Source organism: Anabrus simplex, chromosome 1 (assembly GCF_040414725.1).
Source record: "Anabrus simplex isolate iqAnaSimp1 chromosome 1, ASM4041472v1, whole genome shotgun sequence".
NCBI classification, from domain to species: Eukaryota; Metazoa; Arthropoda; class Insecta; order Orthoptera; family Tettigoniidae; genus Anabrus; species Anabrus simplex.
Genome location: NC_090265.1, coordinates 644,881,881 through 644,902,057, shown reverse-complemented (window position 1 = coordinate 644,902,057; position 20,177 = coordinate 644,881,881). Strand labels below are relative to the sequence as shown.

General features: G+C 39.2%; 1 protein-coding gene across 2 annotated transcripts in view; it reads right to left on the bottom strand.

Annotated features, from left to right (window-relative positions):
* scaf6 (SR-related CTD associated factor 6) overlaps positions 1-20,177 on the bottom strand; it is a 172,624-nt gene that overhangs the window by 31,484 nt on the left and 120,963 nt on the right. For both annotated transcript variants that reach the window (XM_067135755.2, XM_067135757.2), the window contains exon 11: positions 7,648-7,781. In XM_067135755.2, coding sequence (XP_066991856.1) covers positions 7,648-7,781 — 134 coding nt within the window. The remainder of the gene's footprint in view (positions 1-7,647; positions 7,782-20,177) is intronic.

Genomic DNA, 20,177 nt, shown 5'->3' with positions numbered 1-20,177 from the left:
ACAGTCCAGATAATGGAAAGGGTTATGCGAGGTGGTGAGGGAATCACTGTGTACAACATAGATAGCAGGTTGCTACAGAAAGACTTAGAGCCGCAACGACTAAGTTACTTGTCGTAGCTGTGAGCCTAAAGACTGGTAACGAACATCAAATTGTATGTTAGGAAGGCCGAGTGTTGTAGTGTGCCTTTCCTATCAGTAAACATAACTTTACAGCCAGTACTGTTGGGAGAAAGGCTATTCTGATTGATGATGGAGTTTCAGGGTGTCTAGTTCGAGCCCTGGAGTCGCACATCCTTTTACTAAACATCGCATCGCACAAGGCGACTACGCATCTCGGGCGCAGAGCAAGAAGACCGACACAGATGGAAGAAGAAGTCTTCGAACACAAGCTAATTACTAAGTTTTGCAGGGTTTGATCTTATTGTATTACAGAGTGTAAATGAACTGCATAGTTAAGGACTTTGAGAGAGACTAACCAAGAGCTATAAATATACTTGTACAAAGATTTCAAGGTTCTTAAATGTATATTTGTAAATGTACAGTGTGTGCCTATTTAAGATAATACAGGTGATGGGTACTGTGTGTGAGTGGAAAGTTGATCTTGTTATTGTTTAATAATAGCTCCCGAAAATCCGAACCCAGTCCCTAGCCTGCCGAATCCTTAGGATCACGACAAACCATTATCATTCAAGGAATGAAACTTGTAGTGTAGACTTTCATTATTATTTACTTTTAATAGACACCAGACAATGAGTGATACAGACAGTGTTTTTCCTTCTCCTCAAATAAGTCGTCCTAGAAAACGTTGCATACAGAAATACAAATAAAAAATAAATGTGGCCAAAAAAAAAAAGAAGAGAAATACAGGTGAAGATTATTTATTTAAAAACTAAAAATGTTGTAAGTGCAAATGAAGTAGGGCCTCCTTGTCAGCGTGGTTGTTTCGATAAAGTGGGTCGAGATGAAATTGATGAAATATTTTGACAATTTTGGGAACCAGAGGATTACAATTAAATAAACTAATGACAAGTGTAGATGTGAAAAAGCCTTCTAGCAGATTGCACACAGTAGTTAATAAAAGTCGTTTATTTAAATAAAAGTTAGACAGTTTGTGCAGTAGCTTTTCGGAACATTCATGGTTTTGAGCGAAAAAAGACTGCGTACTGTTCGTGACAAAGTTAGAGGTACTGCACAATTATAAATTACAGTAGTAATGCCTGCTGGTTCATTTCTGAACAATGTACAATATTTTAATGTGTATGTACAAGGTAGATGTTTCCCTGGATGATACTTAGCAAAATTTTAAACTAGCTTTTGGCACATGCGCCTCTGCTATTCTAATAGCCTCAATTACGGCGGACCCATTATTCAAGGTATGACTTTCACACAGGAAAGGTCAAGCAGTACACTTAAAGATGTTCACAACACATAACTACATGAAGCTAGTGAAGGAGTGTTAGAAGTCTTTTAAAATACAGTTCCTTGCATTGCCAGGTTTATCTTTAGCTGTAGGATGCTACTTGTCCATGTACAATTTATTTATCATATGGCTAGTGCCGGGAGTGTCCCTGGTCATGTTCGGCTTGCCTGGTGCAGGTCTCACCATTTGACGTTGACCTGCATATCTGGATCTGGGATGATGATAATGAGGTAAGGAGAGGGTGAAACCCTGTGTCAGCACATAGCCTACTCCTGTCGAATAACACGAAGGGGTCTGCTTAACTTCCCCATCCAATATAGTGTCATATGCCCTCACTCCAAATGAACACACTGGAGAGGTCTGGAATCAAATCCAGACTTTTGGCATGCAATCTAGTGATTAGAAACTGTATACAACCGTCTCTCCTACCCTGCCAGCCAATTTTTTCCACCAACAGAACTTGAACCAGACAACCACAGTGTCAGACCGTATAGATTTGACACCTTAACGATCATGGCCATCAGGCAGGCTGCAGGGAATGATGACAGGCAGTAAATATGGGATGACATCCTCAAGCAATTTGTTCAACCTTCTCATAAGTACACTGGTACAGAGTTTGTGTTGCAGGATGATAACGCATGTTCACATCATGCAGACATTGTCAATCAGTACATCCAAGATGTCGGAAACCCATGAATGGCATATCAGGCAATATCCTCCAACGCTGACCACATTAAATATGTGAGTGATATGCCTGAAAGGGCCACCAGATGACACATAAATCCACCTACAGTTCTTCAAGATCATCATACAGTTGTGGAGAGGTGTGGTATGAACTGAATTAGGGAGAGTTGGAACACCCTGGTGAATGGTACGCTCAACAGAGTACAAAGTACAAGCCTTTTGTACTAATTTTATGCAGAAGTGGTTTTCATCAGCACTGCAACCCCACTAATGTTGCTACGCCTGACCTTTTGTTTCTTACTATAGAGAATGTTTTGATAGACAATAATCAATTTCTGGAATAATGTAACATACGGGGTGAATTTTCAATTAGTACTGCCAACATTCCTGCCCTATTCCTTAACTCCTCCACAACCAAGAGGTGCAAAACCTATTCTGATTGACAGTCTCATAGCAATAAAAGTTGAAGAAATGTTTTTAGATGCAGACTTTAAACTGCTCTGTCGACTAAAAAAAATACAGTAAGGTAACAAAGATTTTCTTCAAAAATTTCAATTGTCATTATGATTCCCTTGATAGTTCTGGTAACATCCCTCAATCCTAGTCATATTAGCACGAGTAGACCAACTACGAAAGAAATATGGCATGCACACTTTATTATAAAACAATACACTGGAAAGATGACAATAACAGAGTTACAGAGGGGGCATTTATTTTTTAAATGAAGGAAAATTCACAGAATGAATGGAATTATAAATGTACACAATTTAAAAAGAAAGGAACAAGAGAACAAAGCCACAGATACACAAAAAAATCAGATACAACTTTCTATGTTCCTCTATCCGTTATAACTACATTCTATATCAGATCCAATGTACACTAACTTTAGCTTTACCATTAGACCATGTTACAAATACAGTCAAAACTGGTTAAGACTTCCCTCTCTAGCATGTTTCCCTGGTTACTATGCCATTATTCCAAAGTTCCAGTCCATGTCCTATTAAATACATGCTAAAGAAACCTGGACAGCACATTTATATCACTCTTTAGTAAGCTCGTAACGCCCACCATAAGGAATTTAAATTAGCGTTCCCAGCCACGCCAGCGACAACTGGCCTGGGTAAGGAATTGGTAGAGAACTCAATTTCATGCCCTGGACTACATAGCGCGGTAGTATGTCGGCCTACAGCTACAGGGAGCATCAGTCCCAAGCCAGTCTTTGCTGTGGTTGTTTGGATTGTGCAACAGTAGATCGTCTGACATGATGTTGCTTAATTTTACGTTCATAAGTGGATTGTGTAACAACGTACATAAATTAGGCTCACTGTAGTTATGCATACAGCTGATGTGTTGGTGCTTAATTTTACGCTGTGTAATTGTGTAACAATATTCATAAATTAAGCCTACTGCATTTGCAAGACATTCAGTTATGGAGAAGAAGAAAGCTAGACGGTTTACAAATGATGAAAAATTAAAAGTTTATCGAGAAAGTGGATGCTAATCCACACAGGAAATGTGTGCAAATTGCCCAGATGTTGAACATTCCTACGACGACTTTAAACACAATTGTAAGCAACCGAAAAAAGATTGAGGACGCTTGTCTGGCAGAAGGAAGGATGTTCTGGTGAAATGGTTTAAACAAGCTCTGGCTTTGAATATTCCTACTGATATTTAGCTGCCAAGATGGGATTACGTAACTTCAAGGCATCTAATAGGCGTGAAGGTTAAAAAAAAGAAAAACTTTTAGTGCTGCCAGTGTCAATATAAATACTGTTCAGACTTGGAGGGATACAACACTGCCGGAAATCTTGAAGGACTATAGCCTTGACAATTATTTTTAATGCAGATGAAACAGGGCTATTTTTCCAGCTTCTTCCTGATAAAATGTACGTGTTCAAAGGCGAGAAATGCCATAAGAGGTAAACTCAGTAAAGAGAGAATCATGCTGCAATGGGAGTGATACAAAGAAATTTATGCAGTTCATAACGGGGAAATGGAAGAATCCGTGCAGTTTTAAGAATGTACATACCTTTTCATGCCAGTACACAGCATATACCAATGTTTGGATGATGTCATCAAATTTTTTTTTTTTTTTTCAGAACTTCTTGCGATCACTTAATATTAGAATGGGAGTGTGGCAGAGGAAAATCACATTGTTCATTGACCGATGTGCTGCGCACCCAACTGATACATCTTATTTGAGAAATGTGCGTGCAGTGTTTCTTCCCGTGAACTGCACAAGCCATCTCCAACCACTAGACCAGGGCATCATCTGGTGTGTGAAGCAGAAATATAGAAAGATGCTCATGCAGAGGAGGTTGGCTTTCCTGGAAACAGCTTCACGTAAAATCTCAAATTTGGATGCCATGCATTTCTTAAAATCTGCTTGGGCATCTGTAAACGAGATCACAATTCAAAAAAGTTTTTGCAAAGCGGCTTTGTTCATTTAGCCACTGATGATGTTTCAATGTAAATAATACAAAGCACTGATCATATGGATGAAGAATGTAGCCAGCTTGTGACAGATGAAGAAGACGTGAATTTCGCTACGTACGTTGAATGTGATGACAATGTTGCCATCTGCGAAAGTGCAGATGGTAGATGAAATTCATGAACAGGTATTGATTGATAAAGACAGTAACGAACAATAACCCGAGGATGAAAATAAAACCGAAGAGAGTTGTACAGCAGTACCAACACATTTGGCAGCAGTAGAAGCTATGGACACAGTGCGACACTGTGTGTCACGTTTTGTCGTGGATGACATTGTAATGGATTAAGTTACCAAACTTGATACTCTTGTATGTAATTTGGAACAAAAAAGTAGTAGCCTACATTAGATATATTTCATATATGCAAGTGATGATGTGAAAGTTACTCTGTGTCTTTTTAAACATGCGTTTCTTTATTCTGAATCAAATCAAATTCTTGACAATTTTTGTGCGTTTTAAATTTTTTATGCAAATACTGATGTGTATAGTTCAAGTTTTTGAGAACCTTTTCCTCGATGTTTTACTATGATGGTGTTCTTAAAATGTATTATTTCCTCATTAATTTCATTAATTATAATTGTAAAAACTTGTTTCTTTGTCTTTATCATAATTTTATGTTCAAAACTAACTTTAAATTTAATAGCGTATCTTTTTAAATTTTTTTAAAAGCAAGTTTCTTCTTTATAACTATTTTGCGATTCCCACAAAAACCTCCTAACCAGTTTTGGCCGTATCCCTGTGAAATACTTAGCTTAACAAGCCCTCCAGCAGCGTTCCGCTTCTGCTGCTAAGCGGGCAGAGTAATCAGAATGTACCTCTCTTCTCACTACTTCTACAGACACCATTTTTCAGTTTCCCTCTCTTTCTAAGATTTACTGTCCCGAAAGATTTCAGCAGCTTGACCAAGCCTTTACAGGTTATTACCAAAATCTTCTCAGGATTTCTTCTTGGACTCTACGATGATTTGTTTTGCTTTATTTCTTTCACATAAGTCATTTCCCCATCTGCATCAGTTCTTGCTTAGAGCCTGTTTTTGATACACCTTTTTGTTTGCAAGCTGCCTTGACTTCATCATTCCATTCCTAGTCATTCAACTGTCCACTACAGCATCCCTATTTGCCACCCATTTTCTTTCTCTAACCTGAACCTGCTGACACCCTATTCTTTGGAATTCTTCACTAATTATATTTCTATCTAATTTCCTCATCCTGAAGATTTTCTACCCTTATCTCTCTGTAGACAGATTTCAATTTCTCTAGGCTAAGCCCAGAGATACTTAGTTCACTATGTATCAGATAGTGACCGCCAAAAAATCGCTGGAATACCCGTCTGTTCCTAATAGATTTTCTGAATTCGAAGTTCGGTTATGATACAGTCTATTACGGATCTGATGCCTCTACCCTCCCATGTGTAATGGCCAATATCCTTATGCTTCAAGATTGAATTTGCAACTGCTAAACCCATACTAGTAATAATAATGTTATTTGTTTTACGTCCCACTAACTACTCTTTTACGGTTTTCGGAGACGCCGAGGTGTTGGAATTTAGTCCCACAGGAGTTCTTTTACGTGCCAGTAAATCTACCGACACGAGGCTGACGTATTTGAGCACCTTCAAATACCACCGGACTGAGCCAGGATCGAACCTGCCAAGTTGGGGTCAGAAGGCCAGCGCCTCAACCGTCTGAGCCACTCAGCCTGGCAAACCCATACTAGTACAAAAGTCTAGTAAATGCTTCCATTTCCTATTTGCTTCCATATCTTCCTGACATTCATCCATCACCTTCTCATACCCAGCAGTTCTATTTCCAATTATTGTACTGAAATTGTCCATTAATAATTATTCTGTCCTTTCTGCTGACCCTGACTATGTCACTCAGTACTTCATTAAACTTGTCTGCTTCAAGCTTATCCATTTTTTGTCCTAATTCCTCCAATTACTATAAATTTAATCCACATTATTCGCTAATTTACTTGCCTGACAGGAACCATGATTGTGTGCTTTGGTGTTCTGATGAACAGACTTACCCCACACTCTACCCTTCCCTTTCGAACATCTTATAATCTTCTATCTCTTCATCGTTATCTTCACTTACTCGAACATCGTTAACTCCGAACACATCCAACCATATACCCTGCTGACTCAGCTAGTTCTACTTTCTTTCTTTCACAAGCCCCAATTCGAATTTCATTTTGTTTGCCAAGCTGTATCCAAGGAGCCCCTGGTCTGTCAAAAATGGAAGTGGGACTCTGTCATTCCCATTGGTATGAGGCTTGCTTAACGTAGTCTGAGCTCTGTAAATTCCTGAAAAGTATGCATCCCAATTTGGGTTTATGTTCTTAACAATTTAGGGGACCCCTGGAGCCTAACTGCCTGAGCACAAAGAGGGCAATGATTCAGAATATGTCTGAGATGTCCACTCCTATTACATAGCAAATAATAACCCGACTCTCAGGACCTCTTATTATGCCATTCAGCCATTGCTGACGATTCACAAACTAGGCCATGACTACAGTAACTCATACCATGAACCATACTTGTCTAAGGGCTGCTGTAATTCTTCTGCTTCTATTGCAGTAGTGATGTACAATGATTTGTGGATTTTTTTTTTTAATATTACAAATAGCAATGAACAAAAAATACATTTTGCACAGTGCCTACACAATTTTGAACTTGGAAAATAAAGAGGTATATAAATACAACAAAGCAATGACAGAAATCTGATCAAATTACCAATGAAAAGTATTTAACAAAAATTACCAGTAAAATTTGCACATCTACATCCCAAAATATATAAAATCCTGAACTTTATTTTTGAAAGCGTAATTAATCATATGGAATCGATTTCAGAACTAGATAGGCTGAAGAATTCTAAGAAGTAATGGAAAGGAACAAACAAGTGCCAAATCACGTCAATCCCTTTTTTGCATTCCTTTTCATGTTTCTATCTCACTACATATGACATGAATTCTAATAAGAGAGCCTAATTTATGAACTAATCAGAACAGGCTGTATATAACCACAGACAAAATTCTTGGAGAGCGTCCCTACCTATCCCTAGGCCTGTCATGACATGGAGGAGCATAGAATGCTTCTACAGCAGCCAAGAGTCGCTCACTGGGAGGAGCAGGAGGAGGCAGACGTATACTGTCTGGATCCAAAGGTTTATACTCTCCATCTTCCAACTGTAAGAACAAATTAGAAGATACAGACATACATAACAGAAAGAGAACACCATAAGTGCTTGATTTAAATCTAAAGATAAGATAAACCAGGAAGGATAAGTATAGGTCAAACTACACAAAGATACAGTGACAAATCATTGTGAACAGAGTGTGATGGAAAAGAAAGTGAAGAACAAACACACAAAATGATGAAGATAAATGTCACAATGCCATACACAGCAATTGTTCAAAAAAGAATTTTTTCCTTTCCAACCTTTTATTAGCTTATGCTGTCTAAGTTTATCATCAGGAGTGTGTTCATCAATACTCAGTGAGGAAGCTATTCTTGCTTGTAAAGGTAAATCATTCTCCCTGTCCTAGCCATTCGTAAAATAAAATCCAGAAAGGTGTACGTCACCTTATATTTATTTATTTGTGTCTTTATTAAGTGGCGAAGTTAGGGCTCTTGGCCCTCTCTTACACTTACGAGGGTAATCCCAAAAATAAAGTCTCCTGTTTATTTCTATAATGGTTTACATAATTTTACAACTTCAACATTTAGCTTTTTTTTTTTTTACATAATCACCATTTCTGTCGATGCATTTTTGTAGACGCTGTAACAGTTTTTGTATGCCCATGTCATACCAGCTCGCCACCATGCTGTTCAGGAAGCTGTGAACCTCATCTTTAATCTGGCAACCATCCTGCGCACACCTTCCGGTATTTCAACTTCTCCGTTAAAATTCTGTGAGCAGCGCTTCGGGGAACCTCAAGAACCAAAGCGCAGAGATCATCCAGGGTGATCCGCCGATCTTCACGCATCATTTGCTCAACCTTCACAACTGTCTCGATGGAAAATGACGGTCTCCCATCAATTGGCGATGGGTTTCAATCGGTTCAGTACCTTTTGCGTAAAAAAAACGAATAACTGCGCACACTTCGCACTTGGCGGTAACATCCAACGGAAGCTCCATTCTCAACAGCTGCCAAGCCAAGACTGTGTGCCTCAACACAGCGTGCTCATGTTTATATGCGAGCGGGGGACACACTCTTCACAATATTATGACCAACAGCCACAAGAACAGAGTTCTGTATTTATAAAAAAAAAAAGAAAAAAGAAAATAGGAGACCTTATTTTTGGGATTACCTTCGTATAAGCATTTGAAACGAACAAACAAGTGACTTGATTTTACATTTGTATAACTTAATCATTACTTTCCATGGCTTCTCACAAATTTATGACTTATTTCTAATTAATTAATACCATCATCATAACCACCACTGACCATCTCCAGCTGTCCGTGTGTGGTGTACAAGCCCCCTCCATCTCTGTCCATGAACCACTGTTCTCTCATAACCATCTCCCAATCTTGCCCTCTCTCCTTTACATTTTCCTTTACTAGATCGGTCCATTTTTCTCTGGGTCTGCCCACTGGTATTTTTTTCTTTTACTTCTCATTCATATTTCCTCCTTGTAGCTCTGCTTGCACTCATCCATTTTACATGGCCAAACCACTTCTATCTTGCCTTCTGGATCCTTTGTAGTAGGTAGTCTCTTATTCCCAGCTCCTCTCAGACTTTTTTGTTCTGGATCTTGTCCTTCCGGGTCCTCTCTACCATGGTGCATAGGAACTTCATTTCTGCAGCTTGGAATTTTGAGTCGTCTTGTCTCATTAACATGGTAGTTTCCAGGCTATATGTGAGGATGGGTGTACAATAGGATTTATATAACTTAATGTCATACTAAACTTTCAATAGTAGTTGTTTGTCCCACAGCAGTTTTCTTACTTGGTGATAAAATTGACTTGCCTTGCTAATTTGATTGTCCATCTCATATTTTGCAAGGTTGCCTTTGGATACAATACTACCTAAGTACTTAAACTTTGGAACAATGTCCTGTTTGGTATCATTTAGTCTGATTTGTGGTTCGTCATGTCCCCTCTGTATCTTCATCATCACCGCCTCAGCCTTGCTGATATTTAAATCATGCCTCTTAAACTCGACTCCATTTCTGCAGCCTATCCTACACATCATTTTCGGTTTCACCTCTGATCACCATGTCATCTACAAAGATGAAAGCTTGTAAGTCCTGCTGCTTCTTCCCTTTTAGTACCTTTATTATGGCATCAACCACGGTGATAAATAGGAGAGGCGACAAAGCACTGCCTTGTTGTACTCCTCTCTTTGTTTCAAACCATATGGACAGCCCGCAACCCACTTGCACACAACTTCTGGGTTTATCCTACAGAATCTTCACTTTTGCAATAAAACTGTCGCGAACCCCCAGTTCTTTTAGGCATTTCCAGGTACGCTCACTTGGTACGTTATCATAAGTTTTTTTTGATGTCTTGAAATAGTAGAAAAAGTGGTTTCCGTTTTTCCCAGTGCTTTTCTATTAACATCCTGACAGCAAAGATAAGGTAGTTGTTTTTCTGAGCCTAAAACCATATTGTTCCTCTTCTAATGAAGGTTCTACAATTCTTCTTAATCTATTCTTTATGATCTTTTCTGAAGTTTTAGACCATGAGAGAGCAGCGTAATTCCATGGTAGTTGACGCATTTCTATCTACTCCCCTTCTTGAAGAAAGGTATGGTTATACACTTCTCTCTTACTTCTGGGATAATGTTTACCTGCCATACTGTGTTATGGAGTCTATATAACCACTGGACTGCTGGAGCTCCTGCTGCCCGCAACATATCTGCACTTAAACTCCTTCAACTCCTTTCCCTTTCCTCATACAGTTTTCGGAGACGTGGAAGTTTCTCCTACGGGAGTTCTTTTACGTGACTGTAAATCTACTGACACAAGGCTGGCATATTTGTTCCTCTATGCTAGGAGCATTTTCCACGAATGGGAACCTTACTAATGTTTTGGTCGTCAGTCCATAGGTTTGATGCAGCTCCTTACACCACTCTATGTTATGCTGATCTTTTCATCTCTATTTAACTATTGCAGTCAACATCTATAGTAATTTGTTTGGCACATTCACATCTTGAATTTCTCGCACCGTTTTTACCCCTTAATTCCCTTTAAACAATGTGAATGAGTCATGGATGTCTTAAAATGTGTCATGTCATACTATCTCTTCTTCTGATCAAATTTCACCAAATTATTCTCTTCTTACTAATGTTATTCTCCAACTCTTAATTTGTAACACCACCAATCTCACACTCAACATTCTTGTGTACCACCATGATTCAAAGGCTTCAATTCTTTTTCTTTCTCCGTTACTTTTCCCACTCCCTGATGGGTAAGTGGGAGCAATCATTGTTGTATTTGGACCTGTTTTATGGTTGTATACTTTTGCTGATGCCAATCCTACCTGGAAGGATGTATTCTATTATTACCATGTTCCTGTGATGGTTGGCAGTGTGACGGATAAATGAAAAGGTGTACGTTTAGACAGACACAAACACTCAGTCCCCAAGCCAGGGGAATTAACCCCTTGATGCCAACATCCATACATTGTATAGACCTCCTTTTCTTCACATGCCACTGACCTCCATGCGTGGTATAGACCCCTGTAGGCCTAACTTCATTTTGTTCTAGATATACAAATGGTATATCTTTGAAGATGATTTCTGCCTTCCTTGTATGTATGAATCGGCAAAAAACAGCATTTCTTTTTTCTTTCTAGAGTGTTTGAAATAGTCTGACCTCTTTCCGCTTGAGAGCATACAGATTTAAATTTCTGCTGCATTCTATAGAGCGTTCCAACCTTAAATTGCAGTACAGCGTAGATGGAGCGCGCTGTTGCGAAATTGACTCGTGAAGACCACGCTCGAGTGTGACTCAAACAGGGCGTGACAGTTCCACATTTTTCGTTTGTAATTTTGCAATTTTACGTTCATTCATTCATAAATGAATATTTGTAGGATGGTAAAATAAATACAACATACCTTAATCACTGGCGTTGCTCTCAGACATTGGACGTACACCTTCTGTCCTTTCTGCAAGGCCTGATGTTCCTGCTTTGGATGAACCGTGTTCGGGAGATGAATTTGAGGATGATCCGGACAATGAAGTAAGTCGTATTAAAAACTTTTCATCATCGACATCGTCCTGTAATTCGTCTGCTTTCCACAAATCTCTTTAATTTTTCTTTATTCGTTCACGTAATTTGCCCAATTGTCTTATGTTTTATGGCATTAAAATGTTAGTTCAGCATCTGGAACAAAACCATGTTCATTACCCGCGTGGACTAAGGCAAATCACATTCCTCGGCTTTTCGGTGGCCTAAGTCCCGAAGTCACCCCTTCAATGGTGGCCTGCCGTGCACTTTTCATTGTCGTATCCTTCCATTCTTTTGTCACTGTCTGCCCAATATTTACCCACGATTCATCTGTGTAAATTATAGCTTTATTCTGTGCCCTTAAACGTTTTATCACCCTGAGATATCTGTGCTTCCAATTAATAATTTCATCGGTTTCAGTGAAAGGTGCTTTATTACCCCGTCTTAAATAACGGTAGCCTATATCATGTAAGAAGCGATACAACGTAGTTTTGGAAAATTGTAGCAAAGAATCTTCTCCATTTATCCGACTGAAAATCACGTTCAATGTCGGTGGTATGTTAGCAATTAAAGAGAGTGAACCATCCGACGCACTCCACTTCGCACAATTTCATCATATTTAATTTTCCTTGCATTTCTCTGCCGTCCTTCTCTTCTTTGCTCTTCTTTTTTTTTTTTTTTTTTTTTTTTTGCGAGAGTTCGTAAAGGACCATGTGTGTGTTCCTTCCTTATAGCATAGATTGTTCTTTCAGAACAACCTGTAGCTTTAGCTGTTTCACTGACTGCGCTGCTCATATTCATAGTCTTTAAAAATAATCCAGGACACTCGTTATAATATTGCGTTCTTTTCCCCTGAGTTTACCTACGGAACGTTTCTTTTTAATTTGACGATCCATTGTACATCCTTCCGCACTTTTTCTTCGAACTAAGGACCCCTCGCACCAGCACGAGCACGAACTGACAACTACACAAACACAACAAACACAATCCACTTGTCCTCAAGAACTATACATTTATCACTGATCTTGTCCGGCTCCATGGCCAAATGGTTAGAGTGCTGGACTTTGGTCCAGAGGGCCCCAACTTCGATTCCCGGCCGGGTCGGGGATTTTAACCTTCATTGGTTAATTCCAATTCATTAGAATTCATCATAGGTAGGGCCCCATTCTTGTAGACGCGCAGGTTGCCTATGCGGCGTCAACTTGAAAGACCTGCACTCGGCCTCTTCGGAGGCCACACCCCATTAAAAATTATATATCACTGATCTTTATTTAATCAATCTTATAATACTGATTAAATGAACACCACTGCACACGGCTGTCAGTATATTTAAAAGCTCAGCCAGCCGAGTCACTCATGAAACGTAAACAAACGAGATGTTCTCCCTGTCATAAATTAAGAGATAACGGATAAGGACTTGAGGTATGATTTAAAAATAACTTCCATATCCGAAGACCGTTTGCTTTGCTTTAACTACGCCATGATCCTTCTGCACTTTTTCTTCGAAATTAGATCTCCACGCACGAACACGAACTCACGAACCACACAAACGAAAGACACTTTCCCTCAAGAATTGTACATATGTCACTGATATGTATTTAATCACTACTATACATACTACTGACGAAATGAGCACTGCACTGCATGCAACGGTCTGGAAATGTTAAAAGCGCATGTTTGGGAGATCACTACCGGTACTTCAGCCAGCCAGACAGCCAGCCAGCTGAGTCACGCGCGAAACCAAAATTCAAGGAGATATTCTTCCTGTCACAAATTAAGAACTAAGCAAGTTAATAACTTCGGGATTGTTTTAAAAATAACTTACATATCTGAAGACCATTTGCCTCGCTTTGATCCCCCATGTAAATTCAATAGGAAAGACGCTGGCCAGCAACTGACTTTTTCGTGCCTGCACATAAAATTCCCTGAACATAACTAAAAATAAACGCATATAATGCGTTTTGTTATCATTTAAATTTAAAAATAAACTTATCTACATCGAGCTGAAATATTTCTTTACCATCAGTGAAAAAATTAGGAAACTAATGAATATAAAATATGCATTATGACATGATAAGTTCTATGCAATGATGATTTTGCATTTGGCGAAACTTTCCATTATATTACCATTTTCACCCTAAATTATATTTTTACATTTTTTTGTTAACGGCATCAAATGCGCCTTGAAATTCTGTACATAACACGATATTCACCCATTTTAATTGATAACATTGTGATTTACGGATATTTGGCAAACCCGCTGCGTTAGAGTAGGACAGCGCTACCCGCAAAACATGGGAGAAGGAAAGAGACGGAATTATCCCATTACTGCTGTACTGCAATTTAAGGTTGGAACGCTCTATAGTAGATGTATGTATCATTACACGGCATTTCCATATGTAGATTGATAGTATAAATCACCATCTTTTCACTGGTATGAATGCTGACATCATTTAGCGAGGATTCCTATAATTCTTTCAATGGTTTGAAACCTCTTACGACTCATAATTACTTGACTCACTGTCACTCTGAAATACGATACTGCGTGGCACAGAAGCATGGCACGGTGTAATTTGAATGAAAGAGAAGTAATTAAGTTTTAATAAATCAGACGATAACAGCACCAAACAAGACTGAACTGAGCGAAGTGACAGTGGACGCATAACATTAGGAATGGGAGCTCATGGTGCGTGCGACCAAGTAACGGGTGATAAAACACACCAGAGTACATGAACAAATCATCCCATTAACCTGGGAGCTGTGCTAAATAAATCTTTGAAACACTGTTCCCGGTTCTTCCCTCCATGTTTCCAAGGGAATAATTATCGTAGTTTTCAATGCATTGTGAAACAACCCATACAAATTCAAGAATGTCACATTCATTCAGTATAAAATGTGGAAGGTCTCTTCCCCATTAGTAGAATATAATGTAAATATAAAGTCAATGAATGTACAGTACATTCCTTTGAAGCTCTACTGTAAATATTTGAAAATAATGAACTAAACTATTGTAACAGTGAATTTTTAAACAGATCCCTGCATTTCCTCAGTGTTCACACCTGAATCGCCTCCCTCCGCTGGGTAAAGCGGCACTCAAATGTTCCTTGTCGCTGAGGGGTTAATCAGATGCAGCTACATTTATTGGGGTTAATTCTTTCTTTGACCACTATCCTGGTCCAATGGTCAATGTGTACTTGCCAGTCCCCATGGTACTGAATTCCATTTCTATAACTCAACCTCATGAGGACAATAGAGAAATTATCTCATCTGGTTTTGCAGCGACATAATGAAAGAACTGAACAGCTCAGTCCTGTCTCACAGAATTCAGCACAATGTTAACAGGTCAAGTGACTCTCAGACTTGCAATGTCAGCGTTAATAACTGATCCTTTCACAGACCGAAGCATGCGCAGATGTTTCTTCTCGAAGACTGACCAGGAAAATCTAGAAAATCCTTTCTGAAACTCGGTCAGGTACAATAAGAGATACAGAATGCAGATTTATATTTCAAGTTGATGTACAGGTAAGGAGACATGATCAACTATCAATTTCTACCAGAGCCACTATATCTCCAAGGGACAAACAGATGCACCATTCTCTTGATCTAGCTTTCTCCTTAGCTTACATTTCCACCTCAAGACTGAAGATCTACAGTATCAAAACTGCCCCCTAATGAGTGAGTGTCAATGCCCATCCTCCTGACGAAGCTGGGAAGCAGAAACAAGATCACCGAGCACTGAGAAATAATAGATTTAGAAGAACTGGGACTGATGAGGAGAGAGACAGCCTGTTTATGTGAAGACGGCTCTTCACGTTCTTCCATGCTTGTTCTTGTCTCCTCTTTCGAGTGCTTCATCTTCTCACACTAACCTGTCACTGTGTTTATCCTCCTGCTTCTTCCTGGCCTTTATCCCAATTATCTGGGGTCGGCTCTAATGTGGATTATGCCCAGTTTTACGGCCGCATGCCCTTCCTCATGCCAACATTACATGGAGGAATGTATTTGCTACAGCGTATTCCTGTGCTGGTTAATAGTGTGATACGTTGTTTGCAAATAAAGACATACAGACGGTCACAAACAGTCGGACTTCGACTTAGGTTCGTGGCCAGGAATCTAATCAGAGGCCACTTGAACCAAAGGTCAATATGCTGATTATTCAGCTAAGGAGCTGGATTGTTTATCCTATTGTGTGTTCATATTCATATTCCTTTTCTTCGTTTATTAAAAAAATAGACACACACTGTGCAGGGTAATGTACCAAGACCCTTCTCTTTATTCCGTCTTTCCCCTAGTTCTCTCTGCCGCCTACGCCTCTTGCTTCAATGTCGTGCACTACAAAGTCCCTCTGTCTCATTCAAAGTCATCCTCTAGCTTTCTTACCAATGATCACTTTCTCAAAGGCTTTTTTTTCCCTTTTTATTCTCTCATTTTGAATTCGTAATGTGTCCGTATCACCTTAGGTTTGCAGTGTCAGTTCTTTCTTGCAATTTACATACACTTACTTTTTTTCTATCTTTCCACATATGACTTGATATAATAGTATAATATAACTACGAAAAATGATGCTGAAAAAAATTCTACCTCTACAAATAAATTATACCACGTAAAGTCTATAAACATACAGAGAGTTACAGAAAGATAATGACAAAACATCTATGTTGAACAAGGGTTACAACAAATGCATTTTAGTTGAGGCTCATTTAATATTTTCAACCCAGCATTACTCACTAGGTCTTTATGTGTGCCATTACTCGCTAATGAGCGCAGTGCTCACCTTTATGTTTGAAGGCCTTAATGTGCCCATATAAAGATGGAGGTATTTGTAATATGTCGATTTGAGATAGTTATTTAGGAACATGACCGAGAGGAGTGGCCACATGTGTTAACGGGCTAAGGCTATAGAGCTGAGCTCTGCATTCAGGAAATGCATAGGTTCAAACCTAACCGTTGGCTGCCCTGAGAATGGTTTTATACGGTTTCCCTCTTACACTTCCAGGCAAGCGCGGGGACAGTTCCAATCCATAGGCCACAGCTGATTCTTTGCACCTATTTACCCAATTTCACTCACAATCATTAATTTCATCTTGATTAGTCTTAAATGAGGTTGGCATCAGGAAGGGCATCTGACTGTAAAACATGAGTTATAAATTCATCTCAGCTCCTCCCTAATCCCATATCAAGAAACGGGATCAAGGGGCAGACAAACAATTTATTTACGAACACGAGTGCCAAGCGACCCCATTTGGGTACGTGAGAGTAGTCATGTTTCTGAACATCACATCCTCATATGGGGTCGTGCGTTCGTTCAAAATCGAGAGCTGTGCGAACCCATTTGGGTGCGCAGTCAGTGTGTGTTTCCAAGCTGTGTAAAATCTCTTTCTGTCATCTGTTGGCCGTCTATTTAAATACGTACATAGTCCACCTTTCATTTGTCAATTCCTGTCTTGGTGCGACCCCATATGGGTATGTTCAGAGTGCTATGTAGGGTGACAAAGTCATTTCTATCTCACGCATGGATTGTTTATGTAAGTGTGCAGGGCTGCGAGTTTCCTTTTCCTTTAATTCGCTATGAGTAAATTGATTACATAAAATTAGCTTCATGGTCCGTATCACACTTCAATAGATTCACAACTAAGTATTTATTTATTTATTTTCCACCAAGTCGATACAATGATTGCCTAAGGCAATTTAATGGTTAAAAGTGGTACATGTTTTGTATATTATCAACATTTTAAGGACACTTCCTCTAAAGCATTACTTTGTCAATTTATGTATTTTTCATCTAAACAGTGTTATGTGGCTGAAGATGTTGATAATATACGAAACATGTAACACTTTTAACCATAAAATTGCCTTAGGCAATTATTGTATCGACTAGGTGGAAAATAAATAAATACAGAGTGTTTACAAATGAATATCGGAGTTTTAACGCCTTATAATATTGAATACGTTAAACTTACAGTTATACATTATATGTCAAATGAAAGAGCAACTCAAACAGTTTTGTTTGTTGGCACCAGTGCGCATGTACGTGCAATGGTTTCGCCGCAATCCGCTAGACAGCGGTAGTAGCAAAGATGGCGACTAGTGAACAGAAAGCTTTTTGTGTTTTGCAGTTTGCAAAGACAAAATCTGTAGTTACTGTGCAACGTGCGTTCCGCATTAAGTTCGGTTGTGATCCTCCAAGTGATAATAACATTCGCAGATGGTATCATACGTTTGAAGACACCTGTTGCCTTTGTAAAGGGAAGAGCAAGGGACGACCAAGATTAAGTTAAGAGACTGTTGATCGAGTGAGAGAGTCATTCACTCGTAGCCCAAAGAAATCAGTCCGGAAGGCTAGTCGTGAATTACAACTTCCTGCGTCGACCGTTTGGAAAGTTGTAAGAAAACGCTTACAGCTACGTCCTTACTGTTTACAGTTATTACAGGCTCTAAAGCCGGCAGACCACAGATTACGTGCCAACTTCGCAAATGACATGTTGTTACATGATTATGAGTTTATGAATCGTGTTGTTTTCAGTGATGAATTGGTCTTTCACCTTAGTTGACATGTAAACACTTATAATGTGCGCATCTGGGGCTCAGAAAATCCTCACGAGTTGGTACAAATGCAACGAGATTCCCCTAAAGTGAATGTTTTTTGTGCCGTATCCCGGCGAAAGGTTTATGGGCCTTTCTTTTATGGTGAACGTACTGTAACTGGTACTTCTTACCTCGATACACTAGAGCAATGGCTCTTCCCTCAGTTGGAAGAAAATGAGCCAGAGAACTTCATTTTCCATCAAGATGGTGCGCCACCTCACTGGCATAATGACGTACGCGATTGGTTGAACGTCACTGTACCCGAGCGCTGGATAGGCCGCAAGGGCCCCAATGACAGGACTTGCTTGGCATGGCCTCCACGTTCTCCCGACCTAACGCCATGCGATTTTTTCCTTTGGGGCTTCATCAAGGATCGTGTGTACGTGCCTCCGCTACCAGCTGACCTTCCTGAATTAAGAAACCGGATTGAAGCAGCTGTTGCTGAAAATACTGAAGACACACTTAATAACGTTTGGGAAGAACTCGACTATAGACTTGATGTATGCCGTGTAACAAATGGTAGTCACATTGAACATTTGTAAAGTTCGTAATAAAACTGTTTGAGTTGCTCTTTCATTTGACATTTAATTTATAACTGTAAGTTTAATGTATTCAATATTATAAGGCGTTAAAACTCCGATATTCATTTGTAAACACCCTGTACTTAGTTGTGAACGAGTAAATTGAGTAGTAAAAGACTTAGTGCAGATAGTCCGGATGATATATTGAACAAGTCGGACAATGGTGATGTAGACGCTGTATATAGTTACAGTGATTTTGAACCCAGTACAGAGCCAATAGTGATCTTGCATGTTCATCCATACTGATGAATTACAATCTTCAGCATACCCTTCCCCACTGTACTCCGGGTTTCCAAGCTACTTGTTGCAGCACTTTTGACCGACTTCAACAGTATTAAACGATATAGTCACTGGTTTCCAATGTTGCACAATCATCACTACTAGGTTCTCTTAACCAAATTAAACGATATACAAACATAATTACCTATATATTCAATATTCCCTAAATATAAATTCTTCTAACAATATTATTCTCTTACATCCTAATTTACGACATTCACATGATTTTCACTACTTTATAAAGCAAAATTTTATACGAAAATTTCCCAAGCTAAAATCGGAAGATGGTCATTTACAAACATTTCCTGACCTAAAATCAGGGATCGTTGCTTTGTACGGCTCCAGTATGAACAAACTAACACGTCTCTTATAATCAATGGCATATAACGCGTCCCTGCAATGGAAAAAGTAAGTATGGCCAAGCGCCGGGACATTAACTACTGTATAGGTGTGACCCCACATGGGGGCGCATATACATGTACAATTCGTAACGAACAATATGACCCCATATGGGGTCGCAATATTTTATCTAATGTACATAATAAGTTAACCTTATATATCATAAATATATCCTCATTTCAGCGATCGCTTGTTTGGTTAAGCCTGTGAACATTTTGGCACCAGGGAGTAACTCGATGTTATTAGCTCACGGCACTGGACGGCAATCCTATGAATTTCGGTCTGGCACTCAATGTGTTAAATTTAAACAAAGGAGTACAGTCATCACTTTTGTTACTTTCAGCATCTTTCCTGGGACACTGTTTGTAAATTTTGTTTCTGGGTTCGAAAATTTGTAGTGGGACCACGGAGGCCCCAATTGGTAATTCCATCCTTTTCTACAACAAATGGAATACAGCCTTCAATCAACGAAAGTGCCTCTTCTTCCTCAGAACTTGCAGACACTGTTTCAGAGTTATGATTACTTTCGTAAACCTCACCTGTTTCATTACATTACTTTT